Below are 25,647 nucleotides of genomic sequence, written 5' to 3'. Positions count from 1 at the left end.
GCCATTAACTGACCAGAGGGAAAAGCCAATTGAAACACTGTGGCCAATGATTGCTTCCCAAACTGTGAGATGTGAAGAAGTTGAAGGTCCTGGCCTACAGTTGGTTGATGATGGACAGTAATATATCTGATTCTTGAACCAGACCAAGGCAGGAAAAAAAATGATTGCCTGGTAGCTGCAAAGTAAGACGAGGATATCATTCAGTGACAGTAGAGCTCAAATGAGCTTTGCTTTACCTTTATATCCTCCAAATCAACAAGCAAACAGAGAGCACAAGCAGCTGAAGACTGGATACCAGCCCGTCTAAATCTGGCACTGGTTGCAGACACTCACCCAATCATCACTTTCCTTCTCACATGCTCACCATCCCAGATAGAATCACTGGATATTTCCAAAATAGCACAGATGGGAAAATGTTACTGGATGAGTCATTCAGCAGAGGGAAGGCCAGAGCATTAATTCCTGCCCCACTGCATCTTTTTGTAACCTCAATCAGCAGTCATCCACATTCATGTCAGAGAAGCTGGCATATTTCTCCGCTCTCTCTGCAAAGCCTGCTTGCAGACATGATGATTATTAGTTGATGGCCCCTTCACAATGTAGAAACATGTCACTTTTTAAAATCGGTTTGCAACATCTTCTAACAACACATCAGCCCTACATGTGAATGTAGCCAATCCTTCTTTCTTCAGGAGTTTACTAAAAATTATACATTAGCCGATCCCAGGAAATCTTCCAGGATCAGCAGTTTATAGGCATGCATATCCAATACACTTCGCCAACAGAATGATGACACAAAGGCCAGGTCAACGTGTCCCATGATTGTCCCTGGTTATTTATTCAGCATGTGAAGGATGCTACATCCAAGCAGAACCTACAATCTCAGTCATTTGTCTTATTACAGCAATATATTTTTTTGAAAACAAACATTTTTGAAATTTACACAAATCTGTGCCCAAATATATATGATTACCTTAATGTAAGAGCCGTGATCATCATCATAGCCATTGTTGCGCTGTTTTTCAGAAGAACCTTCTATCTTTTGACAGTTCAGTCCGAGAAACCAGATTTCCTCATAATTTAGGATTTCCTTGTGCTCATAATTTGTCAGTCCACTTTTAAAACGTATCAATCCTTCTGTCAAATGGTGCAAACACGGCTTCAGTACGTTTACAGGTAACTTTTCTCCACTGAATTTTATAGAAAAGTATTTCTCATTGTTGTTCAGAATGCTTAATCACAAAACTGTCTAACGTCACCCATTCACAATCATTGTAAAAGATAGGTGAAAAAATACAAAGTTAGACAATTGTAGAATGAATTCAATGGTATAATGCAAAAAGGCTATAAACATTCCAACCTGTTACAAACTGTCCAAATAATAATTTAATTGTGCAATGAAACCAGAGTTTAGAAGTTGTCAACAGGCATACAACTATCTTACTGTGGCCTGGTGCAGAAAAATGAATGGCTCCCTCATCTTTGTTGGCAAAAATTAAATACTATATATAAAAAAGTATGGAACTCTAAGATTTGCAGAAAGAATTCTCTTTTAAATAGCAAAGTTATATTTTGACCATAATATCTAAAACTTAATATAGATATGTAATAGTAATTTGAATCAGAAGGGCGGTAACTAATATCTACAAAGTGAAAAGGTCTGTGGATGTTGTCTACATGGCTTTACAGGTTTTGATGAGGGTCCACAGTTATTGGCAGAATCGTCCGGGGTAAAGTTTCCGGTCCACTCACTCCAGGAATCATCGCGGTCGGGACGGAAAATTGGACGGACCATTTAAAGTTCCATTGACCTTGGGAATTTACGGTTTCGGGGCTGAGTGATTGGAAAATCCCACCCATGGACCCTGTAGTTGGAGGTAACTTTGAGACATGGGTTGATAATTGGTTGGGAGGCAGAAGGTGATGGGGTCTGGAAGCAGGAGGCAGAGGGTGATGGTCCCACATTATGGTCTGGAAGCTTATGTCCAGTGGTGTACTGCAGGGATTAGAGGGTGATATAGACGGCTAGTCAGATGGGCAAATGGAATTCAAATGGAATTCTAGACTCTATTTTGTCTTTCAAAAAGCATTTAGACAGTTTTATGGAAAAGCTGGTTATAGAGGGAGATGGGCCAAATGCGGGCAATTGGGACTATTAGTGGTTAAAAACTGGGTGGCCATGGGACAAATTGGGCCGAAGGGCCTGTTTTCATGCTGTAAAATTATCTAACCTCTATATTCAATGTCTTGGATAAAAGAATTAATTTATATATCCATATTTGCAGGCAACCCTAAATTATGTGAAACAGGAAATTATGTAGATGGATCAGGAGGTTACAAAGGACATAGACAGATGAAGCAATGTGAACAAACCTGAGACAGATGAAGCTTAAAGGATGTGACTTTGCATACAATAAAGACAATTTGCAGTGAATTCTTTGCCGGTGGGATTCTCCCTTCCTCGGCAATGCACTCCCATGCGCGGATTTACCGGCGGTGTGGGGTAGCCATAATGGGAAATCCCATTGGCAGGTAGCAGGGAACGGAGACACCCACTGCCGGCGCCGTGCATCACCAAGGAACACGCAGCTGGGGAGGAGGAACATTCACCCCAATTATTTTAAAATGTGTGAAAGCCTAGAGCCTGTGAAGAAGCAATGCGATTTGAAAGTCCAAGTACACAAATCACTAGCAGCAAGTACACAGGTACAAAATGTAACCAAAAGGACTAATAGTTAAAATGTTGGTCTTCATCTCAAAACGATTGGAATACAAAGAGGAGGAAAGTCGGCTCTGCTGTGCAGAAACTTTTAGACAGTCCCCCAGCCGACGTACTGCTAGCACCACGTTTCTAGGAAGGATATCAGGACGTACGTGGTCTAGGACATAAGGATTTATAAACTTGGGCTATATTCCTTTGAGTTAGTCAGTTAAGTGGTTATCTAATTGAACTGGTCAGAAGATAAAAAGATTTCTCCAGTAAAGGTACTTCCTTTAGTAGGGAATCCAGACTAATAGGGCCACATGTGGCGACTCGAGACTTTTCACAGTAACTTCATTGAAGCCTACTTGTGACAATAAGTGATTATTATTATATTATTATTATTATTATTAATATTCTTAAAATAAAAACTAGGAGTGAAACCAACCAGCACCTTTTTACACACAGGGCAGTGGAAAATGAAATTCTCTCCCCAAAAAGCTGGGGCTGCCGGGTCAATTGAAAGGTTCAAGGACTAATATTGACAGGAATTTATTTTAGTAAAGTGCATCAAAGGATATGGATCAGAAGTAACTAAATGGATCAAGGAGCAAATCTAATTGAAAGGCAGCAAGAAGCGGCTTGAGGGGCTAAATAGCCTACTCCTGTTGCAATTGCTCCTGTGAAAATAGAATTTAAACTGCCCCACTAATAGGTGACTATAATACGTCCAGTTTGGAACTGACATTTTCTGTGGGTTTCTTTGATGGATCAGGTGGGCAATTAATGTCAAGGAACAACTGTTAAAAAATAACATTTATTGTGTAAATTTGGGCTTTGTGGCTACACCTTGCATCCTGTCAAATGTATAAGAGGGCCAATTTTAATGTCAAGAAGGTAATGGGTGGGCTTTCAGGTGGATCACTCTTGGGGCGCGATTCTCTGCTCCCCACGCCGGGTGGGAGGAATCGCGGGAGGGCCGGGCGAATCACGACACGCCGCCCTGGCACCACCCCGCGATTCTCCCCACACCCCCCAAAATGGCGTATCGCGTTTTTGCGACACGTCGTCAGAGAATCGCCGCTCGCCATTTCTCGAGCGGCGGACCGGTGATTCTCCGGCCCGGATGGACCGAGCGGCTTGCCGAACCCGACCGGTTCCGCCGGCGTCAACCACACCTGGTCGCTGCGGCGTAAACATCGCGCGACCGGTAGTGTGGGGCCTGTGGGGGGCAGAGGATGGATTAGAGCACCACAGGCGTGTCATGAATGTCTGGCCGCGATCGGTGCCCACTGATCGTCGGGCCGGCGTCTCTAAAGGATGCACTCTTTTCCCTCTGCCGCCCCGCAAGATCAAGCCGCCATGTCTTGCGGGGCAGCGGAGGGGAAGACAGCAACCGCGCATGCGTGGGTTGGCACCGGCCAACCTGCGCACGTGCGGCTGACGTCACTTAGGCGCCGCTGGGCACACGTCATTCCCGGTGCGCTGCTTTGACGCAAGCGTCAAGGCCGGGCGCTCAGGATTCCCCGCGCCGCCGCTCCTAGCCGGGGGGGGGGGGGGGGGAATAGGGAGCGAGGAGCGGCCTCCGACACCGGAGTGAAACACTCCGGGTTTCACTCCGGCGTCGGCTGTTTCTCTCCATTTCGGAGAATCGCGCCCTTGGCCTCCGCTGATTATTGGTGATGTGAATTAATGATTTTTCATCAACTTGGATTAATGGCCGTTCTAATTCAGTTTGTGTCTGTCACAACAGCGTAGAAATGGCCCTTTGGCCCATCAAGTCTATACCCCCACATGAAAGGCACCTAATCTGCCGATCTTAATCCCATTTGCCAGCACTTGGGTCATAGCCTTAAATGTTAAGACGTGCCAAGTGTTCATCCTGGTACTTTTTAAAGGCTCTGAGGCAACCTCCCTCTACCACCCCTCTCAGGCAGTGCGTTCCAGACCGTCACCACCCTCTGGGTAAAAAGGTTTTTCCTCAAATCCCCCTGAACCTCCCGCCCCCACCTTGAGCCTGTGTCCCCTTGTAACCGACACTTCAACTAAGGGAACAGCTGTTCCCTATCCACGTCCCTCATAATCTTGTACACCTCGATCTGGTCAATCCTCAGTCCTCTCTGCTCCAGTGAAAACAACCCAAGCCTATCCAACCTCACTTCATAACTTAAATGTTCCATCCCAGGCAACATCCTGGTGAAACTCTTCTGTACCCCACCTCCAGTGCAATCACATCCTTCTTATAATGTGGCGACCAGAACTGCACACAGGACTCCAGCTGTGGCTTCACCCATGTTCTGTATAACTCCAACATGACTTCCTTGCTTTTGTAATTTATGCCACAATAGATATAAGTGTGGACATATGCTTTTTCACCACCCTATTAACATCCCTTCAGCCTTCAGTGACTATTTACAATACGCTAAGGTATCTTTGTTCCTCAGGACTTCCCATATTTTCCTTGTCAAATTGCTCCTTCCAAAGTGTAACACCTCACACTTTTCAAGATTACATTCCATCTGCCACTTTTCTGCCCAATTGACCTTCCCATCTATATCTTCCTGTAACCCCAAAACTCTCAGCTTCACTGTTTTAAAAAAAATATTTTTATTTTCCTTTTTCACATTTTTCTCCCAAATTTTACACCCACCAACAATAAACAATAATCAGCAACAAATATTTCAATCCCCGTAACAATAACAACGATCCCATCCTCCCACCAACCCCCAAACATCAGCCCACATGTTCACATAAACAAATGACAAAAAGGAATCAGGGATTACCCATAATCACCCTTAATACACACAGCCCCCTCTCCCCCTAACCCTCCCACCCATCCCCCCCCCAACTAATGTTTGATATTATCCAGTTCTTGAAAGTGCATAATGAATAATGCCCATTGCCCATGACTTGTAGAGCCCCTCCATCATTCCCCTCAGTTCAAGTTAACCTTCTCAAGAGTCAAGAATTCAAACAGGTCCCCCGCCATGCCGGGGCACAGGGTGGAGAGGCTGCTCTTCATCCCGTCAGGATCCGCCTCTGGGCGATCAACGACGCGAAGGCTACGATATCTGCCTCTGCACCCGTTTCAACCCTGGCTGGTCCGACACCCCGAATATGGCCTCCCGGGAACCTGGGTCCAGTTTCACGTGCACCACCTTGGAAATTACCCGAAAACCTCCTTCCAGTAATCCTCTGGCTTTTGATTGGACCAAAAAATATGAACGTGGTTAGCGCCCTCCCCGCAACGTTCACACACATCTTCTACTCCTTCAAAGAATTGGCTCATCCTCGTCCTTGTGAGGTGTGCTCTGTATACCACCTTCAGCTGTATCAGCCCCAACCTCGCGCACGAGGTGGAGGCAGTCACTCTCTGGTGCACCTCACACCAGACCCCCTCCTCTATGACCTCTCCCAACTCTTCCTCCCACTTTGCTTTGATCCCTTCCATTGGTGCCTTATCCTCTTCCAAAATAGCTCTATACACAGTTGACACTACCCCCTTCTCCCGTCCCATTGTCGTCAACACCTCCTCCAGCAATGTGGAGGCTGGTTACTCCGGGAAGCTCTGTATCTCCTTTCTGGCAAAATCTCGAACCTGCATGTATCTAAACATTTCCCCCTGCTCCAGCCCATACTTCGCTTCCAGCTCCTCGATCCTGCAAACCGACCCCTAAGAAACAAATCTTTTTGCGTCTTAATCCATCTTCTCCCAATTCCGGAAATTTCCATCCCACCTCCCTGGCTCAAATCTGTGGTTCCCCCGAATCGGCATTTCCCTTGACCCTGCGCCCAACCCGATGTGTTGGCGAAACTGCCTCCAGATTTAGCTTCACTGTTAGCCACCCAGCCTATCTAATCAGAGCAATAAATTAATAAACACACATAAGTGAAACACCAAGAGACGCTCTTCACCTCGCTCCACTTCCCCTGCAACAAATGAAACTAATATGTGGTATTGCTGGTGAACATTATACCTTCAGGTGTCATTGGCAGCTTGAAACCTTCAAACATTCTCCCCTTGTCAGATTTCTTTGCAGGGACTTGGCAGTTTCCCTCTGGTTGATTCTCCTTTGAACTACATTGAATATCTGCTGTGCATTAATACCACCAGAGTGCAAATCCTGGCAATAAGAAAAAAAATGTTTTATTCCTTGGTCTTAATATTCTTGTTGATTGCTCTATTTTCAGTATTGTTAATGCTGAACACTAAAGTGTATATCCATCACCCCGTTTCTACAATGTAAGTAGTAAATTAAAGGTTTACTATATAGGGGGGCAATTATTCACTACTATGTTAAATCTGGCAGACAGTGGGCATGGCTGCTCTGCAGGAGACTGGAGGTCTGATCAGTCAATGTCAGGCCTCATTTAATAAATAAACTGCCACTGCTAATCGGGAATCTGACAGGACAGCCAGTGCTGAAAAGACAGCCTGCAGCCCCTGAAAGGGGAGGAGCACATTTCAAATTACTGAAAGGTTATTGAAGTACCAGACAGCATGAGGTCATTCAAGGCTTGTCTGATTCTCTGATTCAGCAGTAGAGGCGCTTATACAGCAAGTGAGTAACAGGAAGAAGGTTGTCTTAGTCGGTCATAATGGAGAGACCTAGCTTTGCTGCAGGCAAATTAAATGTAACGATCAGATGGGGCACTTCAATGTTATTCTCATCAGATGCCACTCACACCCTCAAACCTACCACTGCCCTCAAAACTATATCTTCCTCTGCTGCTGCTGTCTTTCACCATGCAAACTGTGCCAAGTTTTGGAACCTTTCATCAGGGCACACACATGCTGTCACTTCTCTTACCAGAGAAGCTGGCACACAATCAAAAGAAGATTTCAAGGTGGGGTCCTGTTGCACTGCAAATTCTGGCACCAATGCAGGATTCAGCCTCAAGTGTCGTAGGGAGAGACAGAGCCTTTACAACATTGCAGATTGCCAAGCGGAGGCCATGCGTTATGGGGTATTTCAGCATCTTTCCTTCCCTTTCTTTAGTTTATGGGCGCTCACAGTGAGTGATTCAATAAACACTTGAGACAAACATTCGGGGTTTATGCCAGAGTGATAACTGGCGTCTAACCACCCGTGTAAGCACCTAAAATGATAACCCTTTTTAAAATCTTTGCCAACAGAGCATGTTGCTGATAGGCAGACTTTGCATGTTAGTTTCCATGAGGATGAATGTTCGTGTTGGGTGGATGCATTTTTTTTGGAAAGTACAAGGCCTGTGGCAGATGTTGGAACAAACAGTTAATAGTGGCATGCAGAGTGTGTTCAGTTGAAGTGGTTTTCAATTAAATGCCGTCAAAGATCTTGGCTGTAGGTGTTGGAGTCCTTCTACTTTCTCGCCATTCGCCATACCACCAGTGTCTTTTCCCCTCATTGTGCTAAATGTCCTCAATCAATAGTGTACCTATAACATTGTTCTCATTGCACAGCAGATTAATGCAGCATATATCCACCCACTACCCCCAACAATCTCAGGATGTGAGGGACAAAACCCATGTATCCTTGTATCGCTCTCATAACCTCACCATGTCCTTTTCAATGTCCTCCTCCAGTTGGAAACTGGTGACATAGAGAATTAATGGGAAACATTTTAGAATGTTGGCAGCTTGATACCCTTTGAAAATAGCTTCCTATGTGCTGCATTATGTGTGTGCATGAGGGAATAAATGAATGACTGAATAGGGAGATTGAAAAAATGATAAAGCAATGGTTGAAACTTAGTCATGAGTTTGAATAGAAGGCTTGGACCTTCTAAAAGTCCCAGTCTTGGCTTAATGCTTGGAACCCTGGAGGGCCTTCAAGTTATAAGCTGCCGATAGTCTCCAATGTGCTCCCATAGTCTATGTCCACACTGCTGACATCTTGTATGGCCTTTTGCCATTGGATAGATCAGGGACATATGATGGAATGAGGAAGGTGAGAGGATCAAAGCTTAGCCCACCAGCTCATAAACATACAGCATTTATCTAAATTGTGGTGGCAGTAATGTTCATAGCTTGCACATTGTAAAGGGAAAGCACAATGCGCGGCAACAGATTGTGCCCAACATAGGGATGGCAGTCCGCTTGAAAAGTGGGGTGAACAGCTGCCAGAATATTATACATACTTTCTTCTGTGATGCAGCACCAGGCTCAGAGTTAAGGTAAAATTGTAAAAACCACAAAGTGCAAGAACACTTACCTTGGCAATCCTGCAGAGGTCAACAAATATCTGCATTCTCCATCTCACAATTGGGTCACACATTAAGTGCATTCACCCTTCCTGTAATCTCTGTCCTGGCAGTTCTGGGGATTCTCTTAAATGGGAGGATGATCTCATTCTGCAAATAAGAATGCCTTAACTTTGGAGCTCTTCTCCAAAGCTGCACCTTAAAAGAGGCAGTTCAGTTCTTCATTCATGGTGCAGCCATTTCTTCATTACCAGTACCAGGCCAGCTTTAAGAGCAAGGCCAAGTGCCCTTGAAGAGCTGGTGGTATCAGATATTCCTCCCTTTGACCCCTGCATGCTCCAATTAGATTATAGGCTATATCAGCACCAATAAATAACATTAACTAATTGGCTTCACTTAAAGTGGAAGGCCAGCTAATCGTGCATGAGATTCACGTACAGTGAGAGCAGCATCCAGTGTAATGCAATTGAATCAGAGAATCAGAGAATGTACAGTGCAGAAGGAGACCACTTGGCCCATCGAGTCTGCACCGGCCCTTGGAAAGAGCACCCTACTTAAGCCCATGCCTCCACCCTATCCCCGTAACCCAGTGACCCGACCGAACCTTTTGGACATGAAGGAGCAATTTAGCATAGCCAATCTATCTAACCTGCACATCTTTGGACTGTGAAAGGAACCCACACAGAAACAGGGAGACAGTGCCAACTCCACACAGACAGTCACCCGAGGCCGGAATTGAACCCCGGTCCCTGGAGGTGTGAGGCAGCAGTACTAACCACTGCACCACTGTGGATAGGGGTAGGAGTTCACACTTGGATCGAAAAGACCAAATTCATGAGGGATTAAACAAGGCGGGAAGATTCACATAGCTTGCACTATAGGAAGAATCTCGAGAGACAAAAACCACGTTGTGAAGACACTTCAGAGATTAAAAGTTCCCAGAATGAGAAAGGAAAAGAACAGAGGTAAACCCTTGGGAGATAAACACTATTTTGGACTGGTTCCAGGACAACTGAATGTCTACTTACAGGATAGTGTAAAGACTTATGTGTAATGTTTCTATTATCAACCCATTCTGCAATTTTCACAATATTAAACATAAAAACGTAGCTTGAACAATTACATTGGTACACCTTGTCATTTCAATAATAATATTTACTGGAAAAACTGATACTTTATTGCTTAAATATATTTAAACCAAAGTTAATTATTAGGCTATTGGTTTTATAAATTACAATTCTTTCACAAAACACTTCATAATTCGAATAGTTTTTTTTTTGTACCTGGTACCTGTGTATGCCCATTTGAAAAAGTTTTGTTGGTATTTGAGGGAGGATATTGTCATGTTGGTGTAGTCTCACACTGTTGGACTAAAGAGTGCTTGGCAGGGGGTTCCAACTGGGGGAGGGGCCCAACAATGGAGCTATATCTCTGATAAAAAGATATATGAAACCTATGAGTTATCATATAGTCAGTCCATTTAATCAACCTTCTTCTCAGAGTCGCAGATTAAATTACACACTATTGTACAAGCCGGCAATGTGAGGAATTCTGAGCTGTCAACTGCTATGACTTTAAGCTCTGAGGGGGTTTTCAGGATGAAACAATTATTCACATCAATTGACAAAAAGCAGGGATTACCTGAAGGGTCTATCTGATTTTTCTATATTGTAATTGTTACAAAACCCACGTTTTATATCGAAGAGTGGGATGAAACCATTGAATAAGTAAGAGAGTGAACACCAGCATTTTAAATGGCTTATAAGCAGCACTTCCTGAGATTGTCGAACATTTGATTAGCTACAAATTCCAAATGTATTAGAATGGAGTCAGGATGTCTAGAGGTAGCCCACCTGAGACATTGACTATACGAGTGTAAATGACCCATCTTCTGAACCATTCAGAAAACATCCAGACATCACCTGTGGAACAAGCCATTAGACACAGTCACTTTGGACATGGACCTTGTCTGGGAAGGGAACTCCTCCAGCCATAATCTAATCGTTCCTGAACAACAGACCTGGAATCAGCTGTCTATGACCATGTTTGGGTAATGTCAGTTTGTGAGAAGAGCAAAATAACCCTCTTTGTGTTTTAAGAAACTGCTTTCCTCCAGGGCCGACAGATGGGGTCTGTGGGATCCGCGCATGAGGCCAGAAAAGGCCTCGAGTAGGAACTCGGCCCCGAGTGGGAACACTCTCCCCTCTTCAGCCACCCTGCAAGCTTGTGCCCTGTTTTTTTGACCAGCCAGTCACTGCACGGGCAGTCTCTGTGGCAGTCACCACTGTTTGTATATATTACACATATGAGATGTAATACTACAGGTACGGGGGTAGATCCCTGCCTGCTGGCTCCGCCCAGTAGGCGGAGTATAAATGTGTGCGCTCACCGAGCTGCAGCCATTTCGGCAGCAGCTGTAGGAGGCAACACATCACTGCGTAATAAAGACTCGATTACTCTCTACTCTACTCTCGACGTAATTGATAGTGCATCAATTTATTACGCAGAGATTTTACAGCGATGGACCTTCACATCAAGCCAGATATTTTTCCTCTTATCCGGGACGCGCCCAAACTACACTGAGGCCACGGCACTTCTGAAAGAGAACTACACAGGGCCGATCAACAAACTCTACACCAGGCACCTCCTGTCCACGTGGCAACAACTCCCCGGTGAGTCATTGGAAGATTTCTGGCGTGCCCTGCACGCCCCGGCGAGGAACTGCGATTGCTAGGCAGTTTCGGCCGTTGAACATTCCGAACTCCTAATGAGGGACACTTTCGTTATGGGCATAGGGTCGGCGTACATCCGCCAGTGCCTCTTAGAAGGGGGTACGCTCGACCTCGCAGCGATCAAGAAACTCGCGACCCTCGCTAACGGTAGCCTCCGTAATGTACAAGCGTACGCCCCCGACTGCACGGCGACCCCCTCCTAGACATCGTGGACCCCACCAGCGACTGCCCCCAGCCAACCCCAAGCCTGCGCCACGCGGCAGTCAGCCAACCCCGGGGGGCCCCAAGTGCTATTTCTGCGGGCAGACAAAGCACGCCCGGCAGCGCTGCCCGGCTCGGAGCGCACTCTGCAGGGCCTGCGGGAAGAAAGTACATTTTGCTGCGGTGTGCCAGGCCCGGTCGATCGCTGCTGTAATCAGCCCCATTGTTCCCCATTTCACCCCCACAACCCACGTGCGGCCCGTGGGCGTTGCCATCTTCCCCCCATCAGACCTCATGCGGATCGTGGGCGCCGCCATCTTTAACGGCACCATCTTTGGTGCCATTTTGGACAGCGCCTCACGACCCCTGCTCGTCGGGCACCTTATCGGGCCACTCATCGTCCGCAATCGCCGCCGACCAGCCCGGGGCCCCAGCCGCAGCTCACCTCCATCACGCTCGACCAGTCCCGGCCACACAACCTCGCAACCGCAACAATGACGGTGAAAGTCGATGGCCACAAGACACCTTGCCTTCTCAACTCCAGGAGCACAGAGAGCTTCATCCAACCCAATATGGTAAGGCGCTGCTCCCTTGCGGTACACCCGATTACCCAACGAATCACCCTGGCCATCGGATCCCACTCCGTGGACATCCGGGGATACTGCCACCGCCACCCTCACCGTCCAGGGCGTAGAGTTCAGCAACTTCCGGCTCTACGTCCTCCCCAACCTCTGAGTTGCCTTGCTACTCGGCCTGGACTTCCAGTGCAACCTCCAAAGTCTAACTCTGAAATTCGGCGGGCCCCTACCACCCCTTACTGTATGCGGCCTCACGACCCTTAAGGTCGACCCACCTTCCCTGTTTGCGAACCTCACCCCGGATTACAACCCGTCGCCACCAGGAGCAGACGGTACACTGCCCAGGACAGGACCTTCATCAGGTCGGAGGTCCAGCGGTTACTGCGCGGAAGGTATCATCGAGGCAGCAACAGCCCCTGGAGAGCCCAAGTTGGTAGTTGTAAAGACTGGGGAGAAAACAGGATGGTCACCGAATAGTCAGACCATCAATCGGTACACGCAGCTCGACGCGTACCCCCTCCCACACATATCTGCAGCAGCTGTAGGAGGCAATACATCTCTGCGTAATAAAAGCCTTGATTACCCTCTACTCTCGCCTTGTCGTAATTGATAGTGCATCAGTCTCCTAAACATCCCAGGAGCAAACTACTGACTTCAGAAAAAAAGGTATAAATCATCTGTCAACATCTTTAAATCTTTAAATCATCTCAGCTCAGAATCTGGAAAGTCCATTTAAGCCCAGTCTGAAACTATCCAGGCCATATATAGAGAATCCATATAAAAGTGACATTTGTTGCGCCCTTAACCAATTTAATCTACCATCCCACTTTGCAATTGAATTCTGTGAGCAATTGTGGACTCTTAAATACATGAGTGAGTGAAAGATGGAGCATTTTTGTTATCTTTATTTTAGATCGGGTGTTCAGTATAATAAATACCCTTTCCTTTTTTTTTAAAAGCTTACAAGGAAACCTGTCTCTATGTCTTTTACACTCACTGAATTTGAACAGTTAAACACTCACTGAATAGCTAAGCAAATTAATTTAAAACAAAACCTGTTGGGTCAACTGAATGGAAGAATGAGGGGGAGAGCCATCTTCCCACCTCTCACTTATCCGTAACGCAACCCATTATCTGGACAGTTAATGATATAATTGGACGGGATTCTCCAACCCCCCACCGGGTTGGAGAATCGCTGGGGAGGCAGCGTGAATCCCGCCCTGCCGCCGGCTGCCGAATTCTCCGGCGCCGGTTTTCGGGCGGGGACGGGGATCGCACCGCGCCGGTCAGAGGCCGTTGGCAGCGGCCCATCCGGCGATTCTCCGGGCCCCGATGGGTTGAGCGGCCATCCGTTCCTGGCCAGTCCCACCGGCGTGAAATGGACATGGTCCACCCCGGCGGAACCTGGCTTGCCAGCTGTCTAGCGGGGTCCTCGGGGAGGGGGGGGGGAGGCGCGGGGGGGTCCAGGAACCCCACGGTGGCCCGCGATTGGGGCCTACCGATCTGCGGGCAGGCCTGTGCCGTGGGGCCACTCTTTCCCTCCGCGCCGGCCTCTGTAAGGCTCAGCCATGGCAGCGTGGAGAAGAAAACCCCTGCGCAAACGCAGGAAAAACGCCGGTGCATACGCTAACTCATGCCGGCCGGCGTGATCCGAGGATTCCGCAACTTCCAGGCGGCCCGACACGGAGTGGTTCACGCTGCTCTTGGCGCCGGTACAGTCCACCCCGCCAATTCCGGGAGAATTCCGGCCCATAAGTTGTCTTTGTTACTGGCTTCAATTAAACAAATTTATTGAAGTGATATGGACATTTCCTCGCACAACATTCCAATTTTGAAGAACATGTTGATGAGCGCATCATTAATTAGCAATTAGCAAAGGACCCCAAAGAATTTTCATTCATGGGATGCTGGCTGGGCCAGCGTTTATTGCCCACCCTAATGCCTTTGAACTTGCTAGACCACTTCAGAGGGCATTTAAGAGTCAACAACTTTTCTATGTACGTGGAGTCACATGAAGGCCAGACTGGGTAAGGATGGCAGATTTCCTTCCCTAAATGAATTGATGATCAGGTGGTTTTTAACGACAATTGACAATGGCATCATATTCGTCATTAGCACTTACTTTCAGATTTTAAAATTCAACTCAAATTTCATCCGCTGAAGTGGGATTCGAACCCCGACCCCAGACCTTTACTTGAGTCTCTAGGTTACCAACCCAGTGACAACACCACGATGCTATCGCCTCCCCCATCGACTTTAGTATGTTGGATAAAGAATCCAAGCTCACACAATGCCAGAACTCCCATCCCAGATTTTCCAATTGTGGGCATTTGCAGCAAGCCTGGTATACTGGCCTATTGGAAGATTACCCTTCATTGCACTCGAGGATCATTTGAATGTGTCAGAGATTTGCAGCAAATCATGCTAGGGAAATTATGCCCTACTGCAGTAGGAACAGACAGACAGCCTCCAAGCTACTAAACATTTTTGAGAAAGTAACTTCTGAGGCCTGTCCATGGAAATATTTTCACAACAATAATACCTATACTTTGTTTTGCCCCAATCACTGATCACTAAACATGACCTCTGCGCCAAACAATCAACCCTTGGGCTGGACTTTTAGGCCCTGCAGGGGCTGGGGTCAGAGGCGGGCAGCTCCTAAAAAAATTGCACTTTTGGCCTGCATATCAGTTCTCCCGCTCCATCCAACCGCCTGGCCATTTTGGCAAGAGACAAGATGGCTGGGGCAACATGGCTACCCGCACATTGTAGTTGCCAGACCAAGTTATTAAGGGTCCAGGCCTGTTAACAGAGGCACCATGGGCGCGATTCTCCGAGCCACGCGGCGGGCCGGAGAATCGCCATGCTGCCCCGACGCCGGCATGCGATTCACCGAGCTGCGCCGTTCCCGAGTCCCACCGGCGCCGTTCACCCCTGGTCGATGCCGGCGGGAACTCTGCGCGAAAGGTCGGGGGGGGTGGCTTGGGGGGGGGGGAGAGGGCTCCGTCCCGGGGGGGGCCTCCGATGGGGTCTGGCCCACGATCGGGGCCCACCGATCGGCGGGCCTCTCTCTCTCCCCCCCCCGGCCTACGTTTTTGCGCGGCCGGCCCCTGAAACCCCAACGCCATGTTGCGTAGGGGCCGGCGCGCTGAAGAAGTCCCCTGCACATGCGCGGGTTGGCGTGGCCCAACTGCGCATGCGTGCATTGGCGCGGCGCCCATTGGCGCCGGGAAGGGAGGCTGGGGCGGCACGAACCCCTATGGGGGCCAGAATCGGTTGTCCCCACTCCCGTTTCGCGCCGGTCGTGAAATGCAACGGCGTTCACGAAGGAGCGAACACTTAGTCTCCATTTGGAGAATAGCGCCCCATGTTCCCTGTCTGGTTTAATTACCAGGAAGTGGCCTCTGCCTGATTAAGCAGCAGCTGCAGATCATTCAGGTCCAACTGGACTGCAAAAGCCATTTTTTGGTTTAAATTAAAAACATTGCAGGACACCTCCATTTTGAAGCACCATCTCCCCCACTACCGCCCATCACATTGTGTTGCTGCTTTCAAGCTAGATTGACCCTCCAGCTTTGGAGCCCACTTGCCATCCTTAATTTGATAGTTAGCCTGCCCTCTGGCCATTAATTGGCCATCCCGAGGAAACTTACAATGAGTACTTGCTTCCCACATGGTGCGGGATTCTGACCCATATGTCAGCCTTACGGCAGGATTCAAATGCCTCCAGGGAAAATCCAAACACTTGTGTCTAGAATTCTACTGAGTAAGATTTCCCTGATTTGATTTTCATCTACATCACCCATTTCTTTCTGCAAGGGTTGATTTTGCACCTTCAGGAGTTGGGCCCAGGAAATGGGGATGATGTCAGGGTACGAAGAAACATGTCCACAGGTAGGTTTCTGGCCTCTTCCATGCTCGAACAATAGCAGAAGAGGATGGAAAATCCAAGTAAGCATTTCTGATTGAGACGTTTGGCTCACAACTGACAGTCTAGGAAGCTGTTGGGAGAATGCCCATGATTTTTTAATCCCGACAGATGATAGTCTGTGTCGGAGCACACATTCAAAAATTTACTCATACAGTTTTGGAAAATTGTAACATAAATATAAAGATCATCAATGCGAAGGATGTTGATTGAAGCTTCTGTTCAGACTCTTGGTTTTGACCATAGTTGGCACAAATACACCAGCTTGCTTGAAAGTTGCATGATGAGTGTCCGGGAATTTAATTTCCAATTATGATTTGGGTATCTACTCACTTTCTATAGTTTAGTAGATTAGAAACTTCTTGTTATCGGTAGCACAGTGGATAGCACTGTTGCTTCACAGCACCAGGATCCTAGGTTCGAATCCGGCTTGGTTCACTGTCTGTGCGGAGTCTGCACATTCTCCCCGGTGTGTGTGGGTTTCCTCCGGGGCTCTGGTTTCCTCCCAAAAGTCACAAAAGACGTGCTGTTAGGTAATTTGGACATTCTGAATTCTCCCTCTGTGCACCCGGAACAGCGGAGTGTGGCGGACTAGGGACTTTGCACAGTAACTTCATTGCAGTGTGTTAAGGTAAGCCTACTTGTGACAATAATAAAGATTATTATACCATCTAAATTATTAAAGTGCTGTGAATATTTTGTGGAGTTTGATAGCTAGGAGCTGAAACACACCAATATCACTGCAGATTAATGGCAATCTTTGCAATGTACAATATACTGGTATGCTTTACTGGCATATAATTGGTTATTTTCTGAAGCAACCAACAGATGTGAGTAATTCCAAGTTGCCTAAGGAGTAACAAATGCTAGCTAATACTTGTGCAAAATGAATATTATTTTAGACAATCACATTGAACATCAGCAATATTAGAATTAATTTTCTGATCCCATCCTTTCTTTAAGGTGCTGCCCATGGAGAAGCATTTGAGAATCTCCAAACTGTGCTCCGTTTGAGCACGTGTCCCCACTGGAAGCATAAATTAACTGCAAATAGCAACATTCACATACTTAGATATTAGTGAACAGATGCCAACAGGATGCATGTGACATTTATCCGCTATTTTGGTGAACTGATCTCACCAAATTCCTAATTATTGAGGTTAATGTCATAGAACATAGAACAGTACAGCACAGAACAGGCCCTTCCGCCCTCGATGTTGTGCCGAGCAATGATCACCCTACTTAAACCCACAGTAGCCCGTATACCCGTAACCCAACAATCCCCCCATTAACCTTACACTACGGGCAATTTAGCATGGCCAATCCACCTAACCCGCACATCTTTGGACTGTGGGAGGAAACCGGAGCACCCGGAGGAAACCCACGCACACACGGGGAGGACGTGCAGGACTCCACACAGACAGTGACCCAGCCGGTAATCGAACCTGGGACCCTGAGCTGTGAAGCATTGATGCTAACCACCATGCTACCGTGAGGCCCCTCATGTTATGTACTCTGGGATAACACAGGTTGCAAATGGATGCAGCTTTAACCAAAAGATACTCCCGACATTAAGTTAGTTCAATCTCATTTATTGAACCAGTAGCACAGTTAGCCACAGTTCTCCATGAGTTCGGCTCTCTGCTAACCTAAGTGTGGTTACTCTGTCTGACTGAACAGACTAGCTCTTAGCCACATGCTGGAGGTGTGATACTGTAAGTGCACCCTGACTCACTCCATAGATGGTCATCAGTGGTAAGAGGCGGAGTGTGAGTGCCTCGTGCCTTTTATGTGAGATACCACACCTGAGTGTCCTGCCTGCTCATTGGTCATGTCCTGTTCTCTGTGTTCATTAGCTGCCTGTCTGTGCCTGTCTGCATATCATGACAGTTAATTTTGACTTTAGGTTGCTTTTGTCTCCCGTGGAATAAATTTATTTCAGCCACGGGTGGTGTGTGTGTTGAATGTCACTTAGTAATTCACACTGTATTTACCAATACTATTGTAAGCGATGTAGCGTTATCTGACCACTAGGGGAAAGTAGCCGTGGAAATGCTCAGGAGTTTGTACAGGGCTCCACCCTGGCTCTGCCCACGACTCCTCCCCCTAGACTGCTGTATAAATAACCGTGTCCAGAGCCAGCCTGAGTTCATTGAGAGTTCACCGGGTAACAGGCTGGCTCTGAAGTAAGTAGATTAAAACCACTGTTCATATCTGAAAGCACGTGTCTCGTGAAGTGATGGTTTCCATCAATTTAATCTACTGTAAGAACAGTCAGGATCGATCATGGAATCAGCCCTCAAGCCTGGACGCCTAGAACTCGACCCACATGATGCAGAGGCAAAAGAAATCTTCTCCCACTGGCTGCGGTGCTTTAAGGCCTACCTGGCAGAAGCAAGCTCAGCCGAAACACAGTAGGAACAGAAATTAAGTCTACTGCACACGAGGGAGCCACAGAATCTCTACGCAACTAAACTCGGCCGGTTCATATACTGCAGCGCTAGCGATACTCGATAAGATGTATGTAAGGCCCATTAACGAAGTTTACGCACACCAGTGTGGTTCACGACTCGCCGCCAGCGGCCTACAGAATCACTCACCGAATTTCTAAGAGAGCTCAATAATTTATCAAATGACTGTAACTATCAAGCGGTTACCGCGGCTGAACATAGAGAACTTGCGGTACGCGACGTTCTTGTAGTGGGCCTCAGGTCTAATTTTGTGCGCCAACGACTGCTGGAAAAGGGGGGCCCAATACTTAGAAACAACTGCGGAATTGCTACCACGATGGAGGTCTCTTTCCGCAGCCTCCCTCGTTCCCGCGGACCCCGCGGCCCAATCATGGGCCCCCGACTCCCCAGGCCTGTGCCACGCAGCTGCCCAGCCACCATGCTGCCCAGCCAGCCACTATGCTGCTCCAGCCAGCCACTAGCTGCCCAGCCTGCCATTTCTGCTGGCCTAGAATCAGCACCCGAGGCAGCACTGCCCGGCCTGCAACGCGACCTGCAGCAGCTGCGGGCGGGGAAAGGCCACTACGCGAGAGTGTGCTCGCTAAAAGGGCCCCAGCTTCCAACTTCCTCCAGCGGCACAAAGTAATCGCTCCACACACCCGCAGGCCCGCAGGCCCGAAACGGCTGTGGCCTATGCCCCGACCCCCACCCCCGTCCCGCCACGGGCGATCCATGGGGGCCGCCATCTTGGAAAACCTCCACCACGCAGCCGGGCCACGTGCGACTCATGGGAGCCGGCATCTGGATGTCATCTTCCTCGCCGCCCGCCACGTGCGATCCATGGGCCCGACCTGCATCTCCATGCTTGGACAACTCATCGGAAGAGTACGATTACGAACTCAGAGGGCAGTCATCACGGGGCCACTCCAGCACAGCGATCGAGCCGCGACTACCGCAACTCAGCGCAGTCACCTGGACCAATCGCGCCCGAAAGCATCTGCGAAACTCGATGGCAGAGGTCCAAATCGACGGGTACAGCACGCTATGCCATTTCGACTCCGGGAAGTAATGAGAGCTTCAAACACCCAGATCTGGTAGACGCTGTTCGCTCCCCGTTTTCCCCGTGCAGCAACTATCTCTCTCGCTTCAGGCTCCCACTCTGTCCAGATCCAGGGGCGCACCGCCGCAATACTCACAATTCCGAGGCGCTAGCTATGCAAAATTTCAACTCTACGTCTTGCCCGAACTCTGCGCGCCACTCTTATTAGGACCTAGATTTTCAATGTAATCTTAAGGCCTCACCCTCAGCTTCGGCGGGCCCCTGCCCCACTCACTATCTGCAGCTTAGCTACGCTGCGAATCTCCCCCCCTCCTCGCTTCGCCAATCTCACAAAGGACTGTAAACCCGTAGCCACTCGTAGCAGGCGATACAGCCTGCAGGATAGGGTATTTATCAGATCAGAGGTCCGAAGGCTTCTAGTGAGGGGATATAGAGGCCAGCAATAGTCCCTGGAGAGCTCAGGTGGTGGTCGTTAAGACCGGGGGGAAAATTCCGCATGGTTGTCGACTATAGTCAGACCATAAATAGATTTACACTCCTCGACGCGTATCCCCTCCCCAGGATTGCAGACGTGGTAAATCAGATTGCCCTAGTATCGGCTCTTTTCCACGGTGGATCTGAAGTCTGCATACCACCAGCTCCCCAATCCACCCGGAGGGACCGCCACTACACGGCATTCGAGGCCGATGGCCGCCTCTTCCATTTCCTCCGGGTTCCCCTTCGGCGTCACTAATGGGGTCTCGGTGTTCCAACGATCAATGGACCGAATGGTGGACCAGTACGGGCTACGGGCCACGTTTCCGTACTTCGACAATGTCACCATCTGCGGCTATGACAGCAGGACCCGACGCCAACCTCCACCGTTTTTTCCAGACGGCACAGAAATAAACATCAACTACAACAAAGAAGAAATGCGTTTTCCGCACAGACTGGCCATCCTCGGCTACGTCGTGGGAAAAAGGAGTCTGGGCCCAGACCCATATGCCCCCCTCTTAGAACTCCCCCATTGCCCCAAAGGCCTCAAACGGTGCTTGGGCTTCTTCTCCTACTACGCCAATGGGTCCCTCAATATGCCGACAAAGCCCGCCCACTCTTTAAGGCCACACGATTTCCCCTGTCAGCTGAGGCATGCCAGGCCTTCAACTACATCAAGGAGGACATCGCCAAAGCGGCCATGGGGCGGTGGATGAATCCACTCCATTCCCAGGTTGAGGAGCAACGCCTCAGAGGTAGCTCTAGCAGCCACACTAAATCAGGCAGGGAGACCAGTCGCATTTTTTCTCCCGTACCCTCTCCGCTTCAGAACTCCGACACTCCTCAGTCGAGAAAGAAGCACAAGCCATTGTGGAGGCTATTCGTTACTGGAGGCACTACCTCACAGGTAGGAGGTTCACCCTCATCACCGACCAACGATCGGTTTCCTTTATGTTTGATAACTCGCAAAGGGGCAAAATAAGAATGATAAAATTCTTCGGTGGAGGATCGAACTCTCCACCTATAATTACGATATTAAGTATCGACCCGGGAAGCTCAACGAGCCTCCGGATGCCCTATCCCGCGGGACATGCGCCAGCGCGCAGATGGACCGACTGAAAGTCATCCACGACGACCTCTGCCACCCGGGGGTCACCCGGCTCGCCCACTACATCAGAGCCCGGAACCTGCCTTTCCTCCAACGAGGAGGGTAAAAGCAGTCACCAGGACTGCCTGATCTGTGCGGAGTGCAAACCGCACTTCTATAGACCAGACGGGACCCACCTGGTCAAGGCTTCTAGGCCCTTTGAACGCCTCGTGATTGATTTCAAAGGGCCACTCCCCTCAACTAACAAGAACGTTTACTTTCTAAACATCGTAGATGAATTCTCCCGTTTCACATTTGCTATCCCGTGCCCTGACATGACCTCCCACACAGTCATTAGGGCCCTGCATAGTATCTTCACCCTGTTTGGTTCCCCAGCTACGTACACAGCGACCGGGGTTCGTCCTTCATGAGCGACGAGCTGCGTCAGTACCTGCTCGACAAGGCATTGCCTCGAGCAGGACTACCAGCTACAACCCCAGGGGGAACGGGCAGGTGGAGAGGGAGAACGCGACGGTCTGCAAGACCGTCCTACTGACCCTCTGGTCTAGAAAGCTCCAAGTCTCCCAGTGGCAGGAAGTCCCCTCAGACGCGCTCCACGCTATTAGGTCCCTCCTATGCACAGCGACCAATCAGACCCCTCACGAGAGGCTCTTCATTTTTTCCAGGGGCACCGGTACTCCTGAGGAAACACGTCAGGGCACACAAAACCGACCCCCTTGTTGGAGAAGGTGCGCCTGCTCCACTCCAACCCCCAGTACGCCTTCGTCGAGTTCCCTGATGGCCATTAGGACATAGTATCCCTCTGGGATCTGGCACCCGCCAGATCCAGCGCGCCCTCTACCCCCACAGAAGGACCCCTCACCCTACACCCCATGCTGCCGCCCCCCTCGTGCTCCCGAGCCCACGAGCTCGCCCCACCAGTTCCGTGCACCCGCGCCGGCCAGCCCCCAGTCCCCTGTCGAACCAGAAGAGTATGAAGCTCGGACACAACCCTCCCTGGAGTCCGCCATTGTACCCCAGCACACAACACCCATCCAGCCACCGCAAGAGGCTGCAACCCCGGTGCTCCGCAGATCACAGCGGGACAGTTCGACCACCAGACAGACTTACTTTGTAAACCACCACCCCCGCCGGACTTGATTTTTTTTGCAGGGGGTGAATGTGGTGAATGTCACTTAGTAATTCACACTGTATTTACCAATACTATTGTAAGCGCAGTAGCGTTATCCGACCACTAGGGGGAGTAGCTCTGGGAATGCTCAGGAGTTTGTACAGGGCTCCACCCTTGGCTCCGCCCACGACTCCTCCCCCTAGACTGCTGCATAAATAACCGTGTCCAGAGCCAGCCTGAGTTCATTGAGAGTTCAACGGGTAACAGGCTGGCTCTGAAGTAAGTAGATTAAAACCACTGTTCATATCTGAAAGCACGTGTCTCGTGAATTGATGGTTCAATCAGTGTGGCAGATTTGCTTTGGGGCTGGAGGAGGAGGGAGACCAGTGAAGAAGACATGAGAGAGGGCAGGCTCAAGCATCTAGGAGGAGTGGGGAGGACACTGTGTGGAAGGCCAAATGTACAGCGGGTCTTCTGCGAGCACTCATTTTACTTCAATTTCACTAAGGAGTATTTTACTTTTGTTTGAGTTATTATTAGTATTTACAGCATTTGTAGAATTTATTTTGTGTGGTCAAAACTGCTGAACAAGAGAACAAATATTTGGATATTAATGGTTTTTATGTGTAAAACTCAACAGAAAACATTGCTGCTTTTTACCACAAAATGACAGCATCAGTTATGTTGTGTAAATTGACTTATCTAATCATCAGTGTGAAACTGCTTCTAAATCATGGCTCCAGATCCAACCAAATGAACAAAAGGAAAAGCTTCCTGCTAGTTGGAGATGGACTTCAATATCTATATCTTCAATATCACAACTTTTAACCCAACTGAAAAAGAAGAAGACCTGGGAAAAATCACTTGATATTTTAAAATATTAGTCAACTGTTACGTAGGGCTGAATATGTTATCTGGAAACCATTTGTTAATAAATGATTTTCCACTTGTCGAAGCAATCAGTGAAATTAGTCCAGTGGGATGTCTAATCTGGCTGCGATTTTTTAAAATTGCAAGTAAGAATGCAGGAAGAAACAAGCAAAAATAGAGAAATAACAAAGGGAGGGGTGGGAGGGAACTGGATTCTTCTGGTCCACCCGTTGGAAGGAGAATTCATGATCTGTTGGGGCAAAATCAGGATTCGCGCAGGCAGCATACCAGTCGCGAGTCTCCATGCCTGCCCCGCCCGCCATTGTGGGTTTCTCAATGTCCCAACCAGGCACCCTGCCCTGGGACCTGGCGGAACCATGCTAATAGCTCATTTCATGTCATTGACAGGCAGGATGTACCATTCACGAGCCAGTTGGAATGTTCCACCCCCCCCCCCCCCCCCCACCCCCCACCCCACCCCTCCCCCTAATCGAGGGTCCCGCTGGCTTAAATGTGTACAAATGTTGAGGAACATGGACCTGGCAGCTTGCAGTCCGAGGGGTGGCAAGGTGGTAAGTACCCTCCCGATAATTGCCGCCAGGTGTGGAGGGGTGGGGTCCTTCATGTGTGGTGCGGGTCAGGGGGCTTCCGCCGGGCTGGAGGAGCTCAAGTTGGGGGTCTACCCTGGGGTGGTGCTCCTTTGAAGCTCTCCCCATCTACAGTCTTTAACCACATTAAACAGTCACTTAGTATGGAAAAAATAAAGTTTGCCCATAATTAAGTACAAATATTCTTGTCTGTACCCCTAAACCATTTAAACAGTCACTCAGTATCTCAGAAATCTCAGTAGCAGGGTAGCATGGGGGTAGCAGGGTAGCATGGTGGTTAGCATAAATGCTTCACAGCTCCAGGGTCCCAGGTTCGATTCCCGGCTGGGTCACTGTCTGTGTGGAGTCTGCACGTCCTCCCCCCTGTGTGCGTGGGTTTCCCTCCGGGTGCTCCGGTTTCCTCCCACAGTCCAAAGATGTGCGGGTTAGGTGGATTGGCCATGCTAAATTGCCCGTAGTGTCCTAATAAAAAAAGTAAGGTTAAGGGTGGGGTTGTTGGGTTACGGGTATAGGGTGGATACGTGGGTTTGAGTAGGGTGATCATGGCTCGGCACAACATTGAGGGCCGAAGGGCCTGTTCTGTGCTGTACTGTTCTATGTTCTATGTCTATGTTCTAAATACACATCCCCAGTGGCGGACTGGGTCTAAAAATATTGGTTGCCAGGTGACAAAGGGGGCCCACCCACAACTACAATGCTTTCATTTAATTTTCATAATGAATAAATAAAATTTCAAAAAATACATATGGAAAAAAGGGTACAATTAAAATTTTTGTGGAAAAAATGTGTATTTCTTAGTAATTACAGTGTACATGTGCTGTACATATTACTGGCAGTAGATACCAAATGTAAATACAGAATGTTATAATTGAATTTTTTATTTATTTTTTTTAATTTTAAGTAATTGGTTGATATTTTTAAATAGTTTACTGCACAATTTACACATTAACAGATAGTTCAAAAGCACAATAGAGCATTGCATGCAGTCCACTATATTAAGAGCAATCGTTTGTGTTCGCTAGATGATTGTGCGAATCTGCCAATAATTGCTTCTGCATCCAATTCATCTAACAATTCCTTTTCAATGGATAGCAACATGTATGATTCCAAATTATCCTCAGACAGTGAATTTCCTAACCTTGTCTTTATGATCTTTAGCTTTGAAAATGTCCTCTCACATTGGACTTGAGTAACTGATAGTGTGCAGATGACTTTATAAAGTTCATAAAGGTTATCATATGCCTTATCATGAAGTCTGTTGGATGCCAGAATTTTTAGCACACACGATGGGCAAGTGCTGCAAATTTTACAATTGTTGCAACTGGAATCCATATTCTCACCATCATTAAGCAATAGCTTTAATACGTCAAAGTTTGAAGCAAAAGAAAACAATTCCAATATTACTTGATCTTTGCTGATTTGTGGAAACAGCTTAATAATACCTTCCAATGCTTCATCTTCAAGGCCCTTCTCTGCAATAGTTTTAAACTTTGCTGGGTCCAAGCAGGACAAATCTTTATACAACTGTTTGTGTTGTACAAAGCGTGATTCTAGTGACTGGACAATGCGATCCATTATTAGGTTAAACACATTTACTCGAAAATCAGCTAGAGAATCTGAGGAATTTCTTTCATCATCAATAA

The 25,647-nt window shown here is 48.1% G+C and overlaps 1 protein-coding gene across 4 annotated transcripts in view; it reads right to left on the bottom strand.

The window, feature by feature from the left end:
* Window positions 1-25,647, bottom strand: part of dyrk4 (dual-specificity tyrosine-(Y)-phosphorylation regulated kinase 4) — a 143,924-nt gene that overhangs the window by 104,892 nt on the left and 13,385 nt on the right. For 3 of the 4 annotated variants that reach the window (XM_038811365.1, XM_038811367.1, XM_038811368.1), the window contains exons 3-4: window positions 6,679-6,825; window positions 974-1,137 (exon numbers count right to left, since the gene is read on the bottom strand). In XM_038811365.1, the coding sequence (XP_038667293.1) occupies window positions 974-1,137; window positions 6,679-6,715 (201 nt within the window). In that variant the 5' untranslated portion in view covers window positions 6,716-6,825. The remainder of the gene's footprint in view (window positions 1-973; window positions 1,138-6,678; window positions 6,826-25,647) is intronic. The other variant, XM_038811366.1, reaches the window with a different exon arrangement.

Source organism: Scyliorhinus canicula, chromosome 11 (genome assembly GCF_902713615.1).
Source record: "Scyliorhinus canicula chromosome 11, sScyCan1.1, whole genome shotgun sequence".
NCBI lineage: Eukaryota > Metazoa > Chordata > Chondrichthyes > Carcharhiniformes > Scyliorhinidae > Scyliorhinus > Scyliorhinus canicula.
The sequence above is the reverse complement of the archived record's forward strand: the minus strand, read 5'-3'. Positions and strand labels throughout refer to the sequence as shown.